The sequence below is a fragment of the Elephantulus edwardii genome, unplaced genomic scaffold, assembly GCF_000299155.1.
Source record: "Elephantulus edwardii isolate Elephantulus edwardi_28Jun2011 unplaced genomic scaffold, EleEdw1.0 scaffold00065, whole genome shotgun sequence".
Lineage (NCBI taxonomy): Eukaryota > Metazoa > Chordata > Mammalia > Macroscelidea > Macroscelididae > Elephantulus > Elephantulus edwardii.
Genome location: NW_006399815.1, coordinates 14068252 through 14082296, shown reverse-complemented (window position 1 = coordinate 14082296; position 14045 = coordinate 14068252). Strand labels below are relative to the sequence as shown.

The 14045-nt window shown below is 35.7% G+C and overlaps 1 protein-coding gene across 2 annotated transcripts in view; it reads right to left on the bottom strand.

Annotated features, from left to right (window-relative positions):
* The window catches only part of ABCD2 (ATP-binding cassette, sub-family D (ALD), member 2), a 120154-nt gene that overhangs the window by 39492 nt on the left and 66617 nt on the right, over positions 1-14045 (bottom strand). For both annotated transcript variants that reach the window (XM_006888201.1, XM_006888202.1), the window contains exon 7: positions 4896-5041. In XM_006888201.1, coding sequence (XP_006888263.1) covers positions 4896-5041 — 146 coding nt within the window. The remainder of the gene's footprint in view (positions 1-4895; positions 5042-14045) is intronic.

Sequence of the window (14045 nt, the reverse complement as noted above, 5' to 3'; positions counted from 1 at the left end):
GCAATGAATGAATGGAAATCCAAAACCTCTGTAAATGTCTATTAAAATTAATAATAATAAAAAAGTAAAGTGGAAAAAAAAGAATACAATTATTTGAAAATCAGCAGCTATTATTGAAAGTAAGAGAGAACCAGAGAGAAGGAACCAAAACCAGGATAATTTATCCTAGGATTAAAAAATGATTTTTTATTTACTAATTATGTGAAAATGTCTATTTAAAAAGCTACATAAGAATATAATGAATACCATGAAATTGGGTGGGAAAACTTCCCTGAGTTCTCATTAATACCTCTAATCCCATTTCCCAGCTGGGATTGTTATTTACTTGTGCAAATTTCCAGGGATTTTCTATTTAAAAACATCATTATATGTTTTACCTTGGAGACAAAGAATCCCTCAAAATGGCACTTGATCTAAACTTTTTTCTAGGGAAATAGTTGAGATAAATATTTCTGTATAGTTGAATCATGTGGCATTTATAAAATATAAATGAGGATTTTAAAACAGGCTCAAAATGCTAAGTCACATATTGCCAAGGAGTGAATTTAAACACTCTCTAAAAGAGAGTAGGGCTGCCCCATAGGATTTCAAAAAGCTAAATCTTTATAGAAGAAGACAGCTATAATTTCACCTCAGAATGGCTGATAGGTTAGAACCACTGACATTGTGGTTTGCATTTCAGTGTTTTAACCATTGTGTCATCACACTTCCTCAGATTTTAAGCCAAGAACATTTCTCTATTATTTAGTAATCTAAACAGGATTATTGTAGAAATGACTGCCAAAACATTATGAGCACTTAGGGTAGCATTTCCAAATCTTAAGTGTTTTGCACATTTCTAAATCATAAGTATTTGCCTCCATTTGGGAAAAACCCAAGGTATTTTAGGTTACTAAATAATGAAGAAATGCTCCTGGCTAAAATTTCTCTCTTGCCCCCTGAGAACAAGGCATAAGAAAAAAAAATTGTGTCAAAGGAAACCTTAAAATAATTTATTTTAATAAATCAGGCCCTTTTCCATACTAACCTAAGAGGTTGTTTTGTAGGTAATACTGCATGATCACACAACATAAAAATCAAAGTTCTAAGCCATAATATTGCCTCTACTGCTGATTTAAGTGACAATACGTGAGCTAAGAAGAATTATATTATTCCTTTCTGGAGATGTACAGATTGTTTTAATTTGATAAATACTTGTATTCCTTTCTATTCAGTAGCTTCTTTGATATTATGTCAAAGTAGATTTCAATTCCTACCACCTTTGACTAAGCAAAACATTTTACCAAATGTAGATAGAATTTCAGTATGCTTCTTCCAAAATAATAAATCAGAATAATTAATTGCTTTCCTGCTTCACTTAAATGCTTTATATTTTAAGGATTAACTAAGTAAAGTTGAAATGCCTGGGATTTTTTTACTACGTAAAGTTATAATACTTATTATATTATTATCAGTATCTAAGAAGTTAGGAGATAGCACAGCACAATGGCACAGAATTTTATACAACTTTTATTTTAAAGTCAGATCTTTGTTCTCCCACTTTCTGTCCACCTCTGTGTAAATTACTAAACTTCATAATGTCATCTGTAAAATGAGGATAATACTACTTATATTATTGAAAGCTATCACTTTTTGAATCCACTAGAGTTCTACAGCAAATAGATTGGTGAAGTCCCTCCTGTGCAATTAAAAGCCTTTGAAATCTGTTAGAGGGTCAGCTGTGAGTTGGTTTCCACTCAACAGCAATGAGAGACAGAGATAATTCATGTGCATTTATTATTTGTTGTGTCATTATGCCAATTACTTTATATAAAATCTTATTTAATCTTCACTAAAATCATAAATGTAGACATTTATCCCCATTTCACAGTTGAAAATAAAAGAATAGTACTACAACACAACTTCAGTCCTCTCTGATTTCAAATCTGGAATATGTGGGGGATATTTTTTGAAGTGATTGGAAAATAGAAGATAAAACTAATGCAAATTTGAATGTGAAATTCTAGTTTGCAATCCAATAGTTTTTTCAAGGCTCCAAGTTATACAAGTCCTCAAATTCTTTTATACCACAGCTAACAAAAGATAATTATTTTTAAAGTTAAAATACATAAATGTTACTGCCATTCTTTCAAAAATGCCTTATTCTGTAAAGCCCTAGCATAGAAATTCTAAACATCATAAAATTTCCTTTGAGCTACTTAAGAGGGGTGAAAAAAAAAGAGTTGTTGTTATGTGCCGTCGAGTCACTTGCAACTCATAGCGACCCTATGTACAACAGCTCTAAACCCTGCTCTATCTTGTGCCAGTCTCATTGCCTCTGACACACCCATCCTGATTATCCCAATCACTGAATCAATCCATCTCCTAGAGGGCCTTCCCCTACTGCGCTGTCCCTCCACCCTCCCAACATGATGTCCCTCTCCAAGGACCTGTCCCTCCTTACAACATGTCCAAAGTATGTTAGACGGAGCCTCAGAATCCTTGCCTCCGAGGGGCAGCCCGGTTTAACCCTTTCCAGGATGAATCTGTTTGTTTTCCTAGCAGTCCATGGTACCTTCAATGCTCTTCTCCAGCACCACAGCTCAAAGGCATCAATTCTCCTTGTATCCTCCTTGGTCATTGTCCAACTGTCTGATGCATAACAAGTGATTGCAAAGACCCTGGCCTCTATCAGACACACCTTAGTCTCCAGACAGACACCATTGCTCTTCAGAACTTTGGAAAGGTCCCTAACAGCAGACTTTCCCATGGCAGTATGTCTTAATTTCCTGGCTACTGGTGCCAAGAATGTTGACTGTGGAGCCCACCAAACTAAAGCTGTGAACAATCTCAATTTCTTCACCATCCGCCTGATGCTGCCAATTGGTCCAGTGGTGAGAATCTTTGTCTTCTTGACATTGAGCCTCAATCCATATTGAAGGTTGCAGTCCTTGACCCTCAGGTCCTCCTCAGTTTCAGCAAGCAGGGTTGTGCCATCTGCATAATGCAGATTGTTGATAGATCTTCCACCAATCCTGGCACCACTTTTCTCCTCATAGAGTCCAGCCTCCCGGATAATCTGTTCTCCATACAGTTTGAAAAGGTATGGAGACAGGACACATCCCTGGTGTATGCCCTTCCCAATTATGAACCATGCAGTGTTTTCTTGCTCTGTTCTGATGACTGCCTCTTGGTCCAAGTATAGGTTTCTCATTAGCACAATCAAGTGTTCTGGGATTCCCATTCTTCTCAGAGTCAGCCAGTTTGTTATGGTCCAAACAGTCAAACACCTTTGCATAATCAATGCAACACAGATAGACATTCCTCTGGTTTTCTCTGCTTTCAGCTAAGATGCATCTAACATTAGCTACAATATCCCTAGTAACACTAACCCTTCTAAACCCATCCTGGACTTCTGGCAGTTCTCTGCTGATGTGCTGTTCCAGTTGTTTTTGGATACTCTTCAATAGAATCTTGCTTGCATGTGAAATCAATGATACTGTTCTATAGTTTCCACATTCTGTTGGGTCACCCTTACTTGGGATGGGAACAAATATAGATCTCTTCCAGTTAGTCGGACAAGTGGTTGGTCTCCGGATTTCTTGGCACAACTTGGTGAGCACATCCAGGGCAGCATCTGTTAGCTGAAATATGTCAATTGATATACCATTTATTCCTGGGGCCTTATTTTTGCTATTTCCTTCAAAGCAGCCTGAACTTCTTCCTTCAGCACCATAGGTTCTTGCTCATACATTTTTTCATTTAAAAAAATGTATTGATAAGATTAAAACAAAAAATCTCACTGCGGTTGAACAGAGACTACCTCATCACAGCTTCACAAGAGAGAGTGAAAGTGCTTTAAAGGATTTACAACAGCCTAAATATTTGCAGGAGCAGATCACCATAGTAGCTAGTGAATTCAAATGTTTACCATTCAGTCTATTGGCCAAATGCTTTAACCACAGTTCAACTAGGGATTCTAAACTCTTTACTTGGGTGTTTATATTCCAATAGCAGGATATATATTTAAATAAAGTAACTTATAAAATATTTACTCAAGTCAATGTTTTAAAACAAGTTAAAATCATAAAACAACTATGAAGTATCATCTTCCCACAGTAACAATAGCAAAGTTCAACAGAGCAGCAAGCAACAAATGCCGGCGAGGTTGTGGAGAAACTAGAACCCTTATTCACTGTTGGTAGGAGTGTAAAATGGTGCAACCACTATGGAGGGCAATATGGTGCTTTCTCAAAGAGTTAGAAACAGAAATATCATTTGCCCTAGCAATTGCACTCCTGGGAATATACCCTAAAGAAGCCAGAACTGCTACCCAAACGGATATATGCACACCCGTGTTTATTGATGCTTTGTTCACAATAGCAAAGAGATGGAAGCAACCCAAGTACTTGTCCACAAGTGAATGGATAGAGGAGTATTCCATTCACACAATGGAATACTACAGAGAACTGAAAAACAAGGAACTCATAAAATATTATACAAAATGGGTCACCCTGGAGGACATTATGCTGAGTGAAATATCTCAGTCACAAAAGGACAAATACAATATAATGCCACTGTTAAAAAACAGGACTGACATGGGGGTAGATGGAAACTAAGATAAGAGGGGATAAATAACGTACACTGCATTGAAGCAGATGAGGGAAAGAATTGTTTAAAAGGAATATATGAAAAAAAATTAAAAAAATATTAAAAAAAAGGAATATATGATTAGGTATTATTTGAATGACAACAGTCCAGAATAAGAGCTGCACATAAAGTGAACTGGGCGGGGGGCAGGGAGGAAATTGTGTAACAATGAATGAATGGAAATCCAAGTTTCTGTAAACTCTCATTAAAATATATTTTTTTATAAAAAGAAGCCAAAATGATTTAAAAAGAATGAAAGGTTTTACCTCCTTCTCTCTGAACTATGTGATAGAGGTGGACATTATGCAGAATGTATTCTAAGTCTTGGTCTGTGTAGCCTTTACTATGCATCTCTTCCACTGAATCAGGATAAATGACTTGATCTCGAAGACTTCCAAGAGACATGTATGGCCTGTAAAACAATAATGCCAGTGCAAAGTCATTTTCATTTAATCAGCGTGAAAACCTCGAAGCCTGACAAAGTTAGAAAATACTTTAAACACTATTTCTCTAGAATAATATTATTTACTTTGATGAGCATGTATTTCTTAGATAACTCAAGGTAATTGTCTTGTTTTCATGTAAAAATGGATTGAGACATAGGCACAGGATAAGGTTCTAAAAGATAGTTTGATATTCTCAGTAGAGATTTTTTTTTACTGTATTTGACAAGCATTGCTTTTCCATTTTATTTGAAATTATTTGAGTTATTTGAGAAAATTTGGAGTTCCACCAGAGTTTCCTACATCTAAATAAACAAAAGAAAAAAATTCATTTATAATAAGAGAAACACAATTTAAAACTAAATTGAGTTTTTTATCAGATGGGAAAAAGTTCAAAAGCTTTTATTTTAATTCACACAGCTAAAAGGTTTATGAGGAAACATGTATTTTTATACAAAGGTGAAAATGCAAATAATATCATTCATTCCAAGATTTGGCAAAACAATCTACCATCTATACTTTAATGTATTTCTAGGAATTTACTCTCAACACTCACTTATAAAGATATGTATGGGGGAGTGGGCAGAGAGGAAACTGTGCAACTATGACTGAATGGAAATCCAAGCTCTCTATAAACTTTCATTAAAATCTCAATAAAAATAATAAAACTGACATGGAAATCACAAAAGACATTTAAAAAATACATATAAGGTATTACACCACTATCTGTAACTGTAAAATGCTGGAAACAACCTAAATTTTTTGCACACAGGAAAAATTATTGACCAAACTCTTCTATATTCACTACACAGGTATAAAAAAGCAATGAAGATACTCCCTATAAACAGGTGTAGAATTAAATCCATGAGATATTTTTAAGTGGAAAAGCAAATACTTGCATATCAAAAGTTTCTCAACAGTGGCACTACTGACATGCTGAGCAAGATAATGCTTAGTTGCTAGGGCTATCTTGCATTAGAAGATGTTTAGCAGCATCCCTGGTCTCTAGCCACTAGATGCCACTAGCACCTCCTCCAGTGGTGACAACATTTCCACAGTTATTGCCAAATACCATGTGGAGGTCAAAATCACATCCAGTTGAGAACCACTGATATGACATACACTTCCCTCTGTCCAACATAGGTAACACAATCAGAAATTAGATATGAATTTGCATATATTTACTAATGGAAACAGAATTGAGGAATAATTTAAATTGATTATCTAAAGGATTATAGGTAAACTAAAGAGATATGATGAGTAAACAAAGTGTGTAGTGTTAGATTTTAAAAATAAGTGACTCCAAAGAACCAAACCACTCAGCACAAATAGCAAAGTTCAACAGGGCAAGCAACAAACTCTGGTGAGGTTGTGGAAAGATTTGAACTCTTACTCACTGCTAGTAGGAATGTAAAATGGTACAATCACTATGGAACGTGATCTGGCACTTTCTCTTTAAGTTGGAAACTGAAAATACCATTTGACCCATAAGTTCCACTACTAGGAATATACCCTAAAGAAATGAGAGCCACAACTCAAATAGATGTATGCATATCTATGTTTACAGCTGCATTATTTACAATAGCAAAGAGATGAAAGCAACCCAAGCATTCATCAATCAATGGGTAGATAGAAAAATTATCCTAAATCCACACAGTGGAATACTACACAGCACTCAAAAACAATGAATTCATAAAACATTACACAACATGGGGGAGCCTTGAGGACATTATACCAAGTGAAATATATCAGTCATAAAAGGATAAATACTGCATAACATTGCTCTTATAAAATAGAATAGACATAGGGGAGTTGGACAGGGGTTGGGGAAAGAGTGGACAGATAATGAACACTTCATTAGAACAGATGAGGGGAAGAACTGTTTGAAAGGATTGTATAATTAAACCTTATCCATATGAGAATAATTTGGAACAAGGGATGCATTTCAGGGTGGAGGAAGTGGGGGGAAGGGAAGAGAAAATGTACAACAATGAACAGAATTTTAAAAAGTGAATTGGGATGGTAGAGGAAAATGTCCAATGGAAAGCCAACTTTTCTGTAAACTTTTGAAAAGAAACAAAGACAAACCACAGTTGATTCCAACCACTGGTAATCATTAAAACACAGCATTAGAGCTCCAAAGGATTTCTAATATTTTAACCTTTACCAAAGTGCATGTCTCTCCTAAATAAAGGCTAGTGAGTGCAACAACAAAGCTTTTGGTTAGTTGTTAAGCATTTAACTATCAATATGGAATGGGTAGGGGGAGGACCTATCCATCTGAGACCTATCTAAGCCTTCTCTCTGTATAGTTTTTACACATAAAATTATATAAGAATGTTGTTATGTGCCATAGAGTTGCTTGAGACTCATAATGACCCTACGTACAACAGCCCTAAACTCTGCTCTGTCCTATGCCAACTGCACCGTCTCCGTCACACCCATCCCGATTGCCTCAGTCACTGAATCAATCCACCTCATAGAGGCCTTCCCCTCCTGCACTGTCCCTCCACCCTCCCAAGCATGATGTCCCTCTCCAAGGGCCAGTCCCTCTTACACATATCCAAAGTATGTCAGACGAAGCATCAGGACTCTTGCCTCCTAGAAGAAGCCCGGTTTAACCCTCTCCAAGATGAATCTATTTGTTTTCTTAGCAGTCCACGGTACCTTTAATACTGTTCTCCAGCACCACAGCTCAAAGGCATCAATTCTCCTTCTCTTCTCCCTAGTCATTGTCCAACTCTGTGATGCATAACAAGTAATTGCAAAGACTATGGCCTGTATCAGATGCATCTTAGTTTCCAGACAGACACCATTGCTCTTCAGTACTTTGGAGAGGTCACTAACAGCACTTTCCCATTGCAATACATCTTTTCATTTCCGGACTACTGGTGCTAAGAGTATTGACTGTGGAGCCAAGCAAACTAAAGCTGTGAAGAATTTCAATCTCTTCACCATCCTTCCTGATGCTGCCTATTGGTCCAGTGGTGAGAATCTTTGTCTTCTTGACATTGAGCCTCAGTCCATAGTGAAGGCTGCAGTCCTTGACCCTTTGCAGCAAACGCTTCAGGTCCTCCTCAGTTTCAGCAAGCAGGGTTGTGTCATATGCATAATGCAGATTGTTGATAGATCTTCCACCAATCCTGGCACCACATTTCTCCTCAAAGAGCCCAGTCTCCCGGATAATCTGTTCTCCACACAGGTTGAAAAGGTATGGAGACAGGACACATCCCTGGTCTACGCCCTTCCCCATTTTGAACCATATAGTATCTCCTTGCTCTGTTCTGATGACTGCCTCTTGATCCTATAGGTTTTGCATTAGCATGAATGTAAGATAAGAGTGTTACACAAAGAAAAAAAATAAAATCAGTGCACCAGGATAAAGGAAGGGTTTAAAATGGAATGCAAATAGAAAGAAATGGTTTACTGAATAGATAATATAATCAGACAACAGAGGGAGGAAGTATTCTATACAAATCATTTAGTTGAAAATGAGATAATACAAAGTTATTTTAAAACAAATGTACTTATATGAGAAACAAAGCATTTCTTTTTCAAACATATTCAACTAAAATTTCCAATGTAGCATTTAAAATATGTAGGAATTTGCTTTTTAAAAAATTCAATGTATGTCCAAAATTCATTTGTTTACAGTGTATAATTCAATGGTTTTTAGTGTATTTGCAAAGTAGTATAATTGTCAATGCTATTTAACTTCAGAATATTTGTGACACCAAAAAAGAAATCTAGGACCATTAGGAGTCACCCCACATCCCCTACTTCCTTAAGCCATTGTTGTTGTTAGGTGCCATCAAGTAAAGCATGACCCACAGCAACCCTGTGAACACACATATCTGAACTCTGTCCTATTCTGTGCCATCCTCATACTTTCTGACACATTAGAACCCATTGTGGCAGTCACCACGTTAATCCACTTGGTCAATGATCTTCATTTCCTCCGTCGAGACTCTACCTTGCTAAGCATCATGTTCCTTTCCAAGGAATAGACCCTCCTAGCAACATGCCTGAAGTATGTGAGGTGAAGCTTCATCACCTTTGTACCCAAAGAGCACTCTGTCTGCACACCCTCTCCAAGACATATTTGTTTGTTCTTTTGGCTGTCCATGGGATGTTCAGTGCTCTTCTCCAACACCACAGCTCCAAGGTATCAATTCTTCATCTATCACCTTAACTCATTGTCCATCTCACAAACGCATAGCAAATGATTGGAAAGACCATGGCTTGAATCAGAAGCACCTTTGTCCTCAAACTGACATAATTACTTCTCAATAATTTGGAGAAGTCTCTAATTGTAGACCTTCCCAGTGCAATACATCTCTTTGATTTTCTGATTGCTGGTACTAGATTAAGACAGACTAGGAAGCAGGTTTGGCTGTTCACTTATTAAATAGTAGGCCTCTGAAAATCCTATGATATCCCAGTAGAGGAAGGCAGATAGTATAATAGTGGTGGAAAGCCCTTCTATTTTTATTTTATAAATTTATCTATTTTGGACAATTTATAGAAGTGAGATTATAAAATATGTAGTCTTTTATAACACTCTTCTTTCACTTAGCATAATGTTTCTGATAATGATAAATGCAGTACATATCAGGGCTTAATACCATGAAACAGCAGAATAATATTAATTGTATAAATATCTCATATATTGCTTATCTATCTTTGATGGATACTTGATTATTTTAACTATATATTCCTATACAAGTTTTTAAAAAAATTGTAATTTGAGTGAAAGTTTACAAAGCAAATTAGTTTTCTATTCAACCATTCATACAAATTTTACTGTATAAAATTAATTACAATATCTTTAATGTAATTGCAACTTTTTTACTTCTTCCATGAAGTTTTCAGTTACATTAATCCTTCTATTCTATACCTTACTGCTTCCTGGGCTTTGCTCTCATTCTAAAAGGTAAGATAATGCCTCCCTAGGTTTATAAGCCTTGTGCCATAGGGTCAATTTTGACCCTTCCATGGGTTTCAGAGTCTATAACTCTTACTAAGAAGAGATTATCTTTCTTCTGTGAAGTAAATTGTAGGATCTAAACTGTTAATCTATGGATTAGCAGCACAACATGCTATGTGTTATGCTACCAGTGGTCTGGGCCACTTTTTAAGCTTGTCTATTGTATGGCTGAAAGCTGAACCTTGGGGATTAGTTTTGTTCCAGATTTGAAGGATTACAAAAGGCAAGGCAGGGAGCTCTGATAGCCTAGTGGTAATAAGCTGTGTTGGTATCCCAAAGGCATGTAGTTTGAATCCACTAGCTACTCTGAAGGAGAAGGATGGACAATCTCTTCCCATGTGATTTACTGCCTCTGAAAATCCACTAGAGGGTTAGCTATGGGTTGAGTCTTACATGATGATACTCAATAACAACAATAAATAGAAGAGTAAATTTTTCCTGATGTTAAAGGCAAATTTACAAAGTACCCTGTGCAGACAAATAGCATGCTGCTGTTGTTGTTAAGTGCTCTCGAGTCGTAGGTGACTCACAGTGACCCTATAAACAAAATTCTTCGACAATTGCATATGTGACTTTCATCCTTTCTTCAGGTTCACAGGGTTTCCAGAGGCAAACTATTTACTGAAGTGGATGCCACTCCTGCTTCCAAGCTTGTTTCAACCGGGGAGCACCACCAAACAATGTCCACCATGGGTAATCATTATCGCATTTGACACATCAGTGTCACAGTGTTCAGCTTCACAGTGACACAAGTTACCTCTGTATGGCAAGTGGACACGTCGGCGCTATATGACCTAGAAGACTGAACAAAAACAACGAAAAACAGGCCCAAGGGTGGCAGGCCCATGGGCCCTTCAGTATCTTACCATCCCAGCACGCCCAAATGCTGGCCAACTCTGGACCAGAGACCCCCAGTTCATCCAGCAAGTACACTCTGTTGACCCTCAGGTTTTTTTGACAAATAGTAGGCATTTAATAAAAGATATTTTATGGAAACAAAAACGTTCATTTCTACTAAGGCTTAAAGTCTGGAAAGAGTGGAACATCTCAACATTAGGGTTAAGAACAAAGCTAGGAAATAGATTTGAAACATACTATCATTTGCTCACAAGCAAGTTCAAAGTGAAGGCGAAGAAAAGGAAAAGAAGTACAACTAGAGCCAAATAGGATCTTATGTTGATCCCACTGAATTTAAAGTCATCTCAAGATAGATATAATGCATTGAACACTAGTCATCAAAGACTAGATGAGTTGTGGGATGATATCAGGATATCATACACGCAGAATGCAAAAAGTAGTTAAAAAGACAGGAAAGACAATCCCAGAAGCACATGGTTCAAATCCACCAGATGATCTGCTGGAGACGGATGGGCAATCTCCTCCTGTGTCAGTGGATCCGACTCCACAGTATACAAGAAAATGAAAAAAAAAAAATGTAGAAACAAAAGACAAAAAAGATGTCAAAAGACATTTTGAAAATTTCTCCAGCACATAGAAATGTAAAGTAAAATAAAGAAATGATAAGAAATGAACTGAATACTTCAGAGGATAGCTCAAAAAGATACAATAAAATATTATAATGAAATGTGCAACGAAAACCGAATAAGCTAGGCAGTATTTCCCAAGCTGAAGGAACTGAAGGAAAAAAAAATTTCAAACCTCTACTTAAAAATGCTTGACAATTTTATGTACAAAATATTGAGTGATGTAAGGAGAATCAAAAGAAGATGGAAAGAGTATATATACAGTCACTGCACCAGAAAGAACTAATTAACACTGAATCATTTCAAAAAGTAGATTATGTTCAAGAATCAATGATTAAAACAAACAAAAAAAACCCACCAATGATATTGAAGGAAGAAATCTAAGTTCAACTGAATTCATTGGCAAAAAAGAAATCTCCAGGACTTGACAGAATATCAAATGCGCTATTTCAGCAAACAATTGCAGGGCTGAATGTGTGCACTTCTCATGCCAAGAAAATGCCAGTTATCTAGACAATTGACCGGAAAAGATTTCTAGCTCAATCGTCACAAAATAACACATTAAGCTAACTCAAGTTCCTCTGGTCTATTTTCACAAACAAACAAACAAACAAACCAGAGAGAGAGAAAGACCTAACAGAATGCAGAAATTATATCATTAATAAGAAAAGATTTCCAGCCCAATCATCACAAAATAACACATTAAGCTAACTCAAGTTCCTCTGGTCTATTTTCACAAACAAGCAAACAAACCAGAGAGAGAAAGACCTAACAGAATGCAGAAATTATATCATTAATTTATAATGTAAGACGTAAGTGGAATCTTGCTAAAGTTTATTTTAAAACAGCTAGAATAGTAGTACACTAACAGGGAAATGCTACAAATCCAAGCTGGATTCAAAACAGGACATGGATAAGGGATAACATTATTGATGTCATGAATCCTGACTGTAAACCAAGAATACCAGAAAGATGTTTTGTTGTTTTTTATTGACTACTCCAGGGCATTTGGCTGTGTGGTTCATGATTCGTTACAGATAATGTTGAGAAGATCGTGAATTACAGAACACTTGTGTACATGTAGAAACTGCATGAAGTAAGAAGTAGTCCTTCAAACAGAATAATGAGATACTACTATAAAGTTTAACTTTAGGCAAGGAGTGTGTCAAGGTAATATCTTTTAACCCTATCTATTTAATTTGTATGTCTAATAAGAAGCTAGTTGAGAAGTTGAGAAGCTAGACTACATGAAGAATGTGGCATCTGGATTGGACTTGCCACACAATGATTAAAGACTACAGCCCTTACTATTGAATACACTTCAACATCAAGGAAGCAACTGTGGTGCTGGTGAATAATACTGAATATACCATGGACTGCAAAAGAACAAGCATATCTGTCTTGGATGTGGTGCAAAGTGCCCTTTGGAAGAAAGAATTGTTAATCATAAGGCAAAGCAAAATTACTAAGTTATAGTTTTGTAAAGATTACTTTTATTGAGCCTATGGAAGTCTAAAACTAACAATGTTTTGAATGTATACTATTAATATCATTTTTAAAATTCACTTTAGGTAGTAAGTTTATGTACAGTGTTAGATTATAAATTTTTTTACACAAAAAGGTACAAACACGCACACGAAATTTATTTAAGCTATTTTCAACTTAAAACAATATAGTATGAAAATTGCTTACTTTTATAAGGGATCTTAATTAAGATGTATGAGTCACAAGCGACTCAACAGCACATAACAACAACAATGGAAAGAAGATATATTTCACAAAATTATATATGGATATGGATAAAGGGCTCACTGAATAGTGCTTCATTAAATGTCAGCTTTCAATATTGTTTTACAATAATGTGAGATTTAAAATAATGTAATAGTTTATATGTGCTTAATCAGGAAGATAGTAATTAAGTATTTTTATTAGATCTCATGAATATTATTTTTATATATTTTTAAATTTGTAAACAATTCAGCCTCATCAGTGAATGCAAAGTTAAATAAGAGTTATTTTTATATATTTTTAAAATTAAATTAATTCACTGGAAAGGATTATGTTTAAAAAACTTTTTAACAATACTACAATAAGCACAAAGAATTGAGAGCTCGACATGCAACATTTATATCATTTGTTTGTTTGTCATTCTCTTTCCAGCTCAATGGTCTGGAATGCAACATTTTAAGCTAGCTCAAGTTTCTCTGGTCCTAACAGAGTTATACATAATTGACAAGCACCTAAAGTACCTTCTACTAAACTTTCCTCTATAGATATATAGACCTGTTCAGAGTCTCTTCTAAATATTTTAGGTAGATCAATTACAATGTCAGAATGTTATTATTTTACTTACTTTGGCTTCTCAGAAAGGGAATATCCAACTTAGCTAGTATATGCAGCAAAGAAATAACTAGATTACTCACCAATACTAGATATCAAAAAAGAAATACTAATTAGTTTTACTATTCCAGAATAAAACCTAGACACACTATTAAATGAATT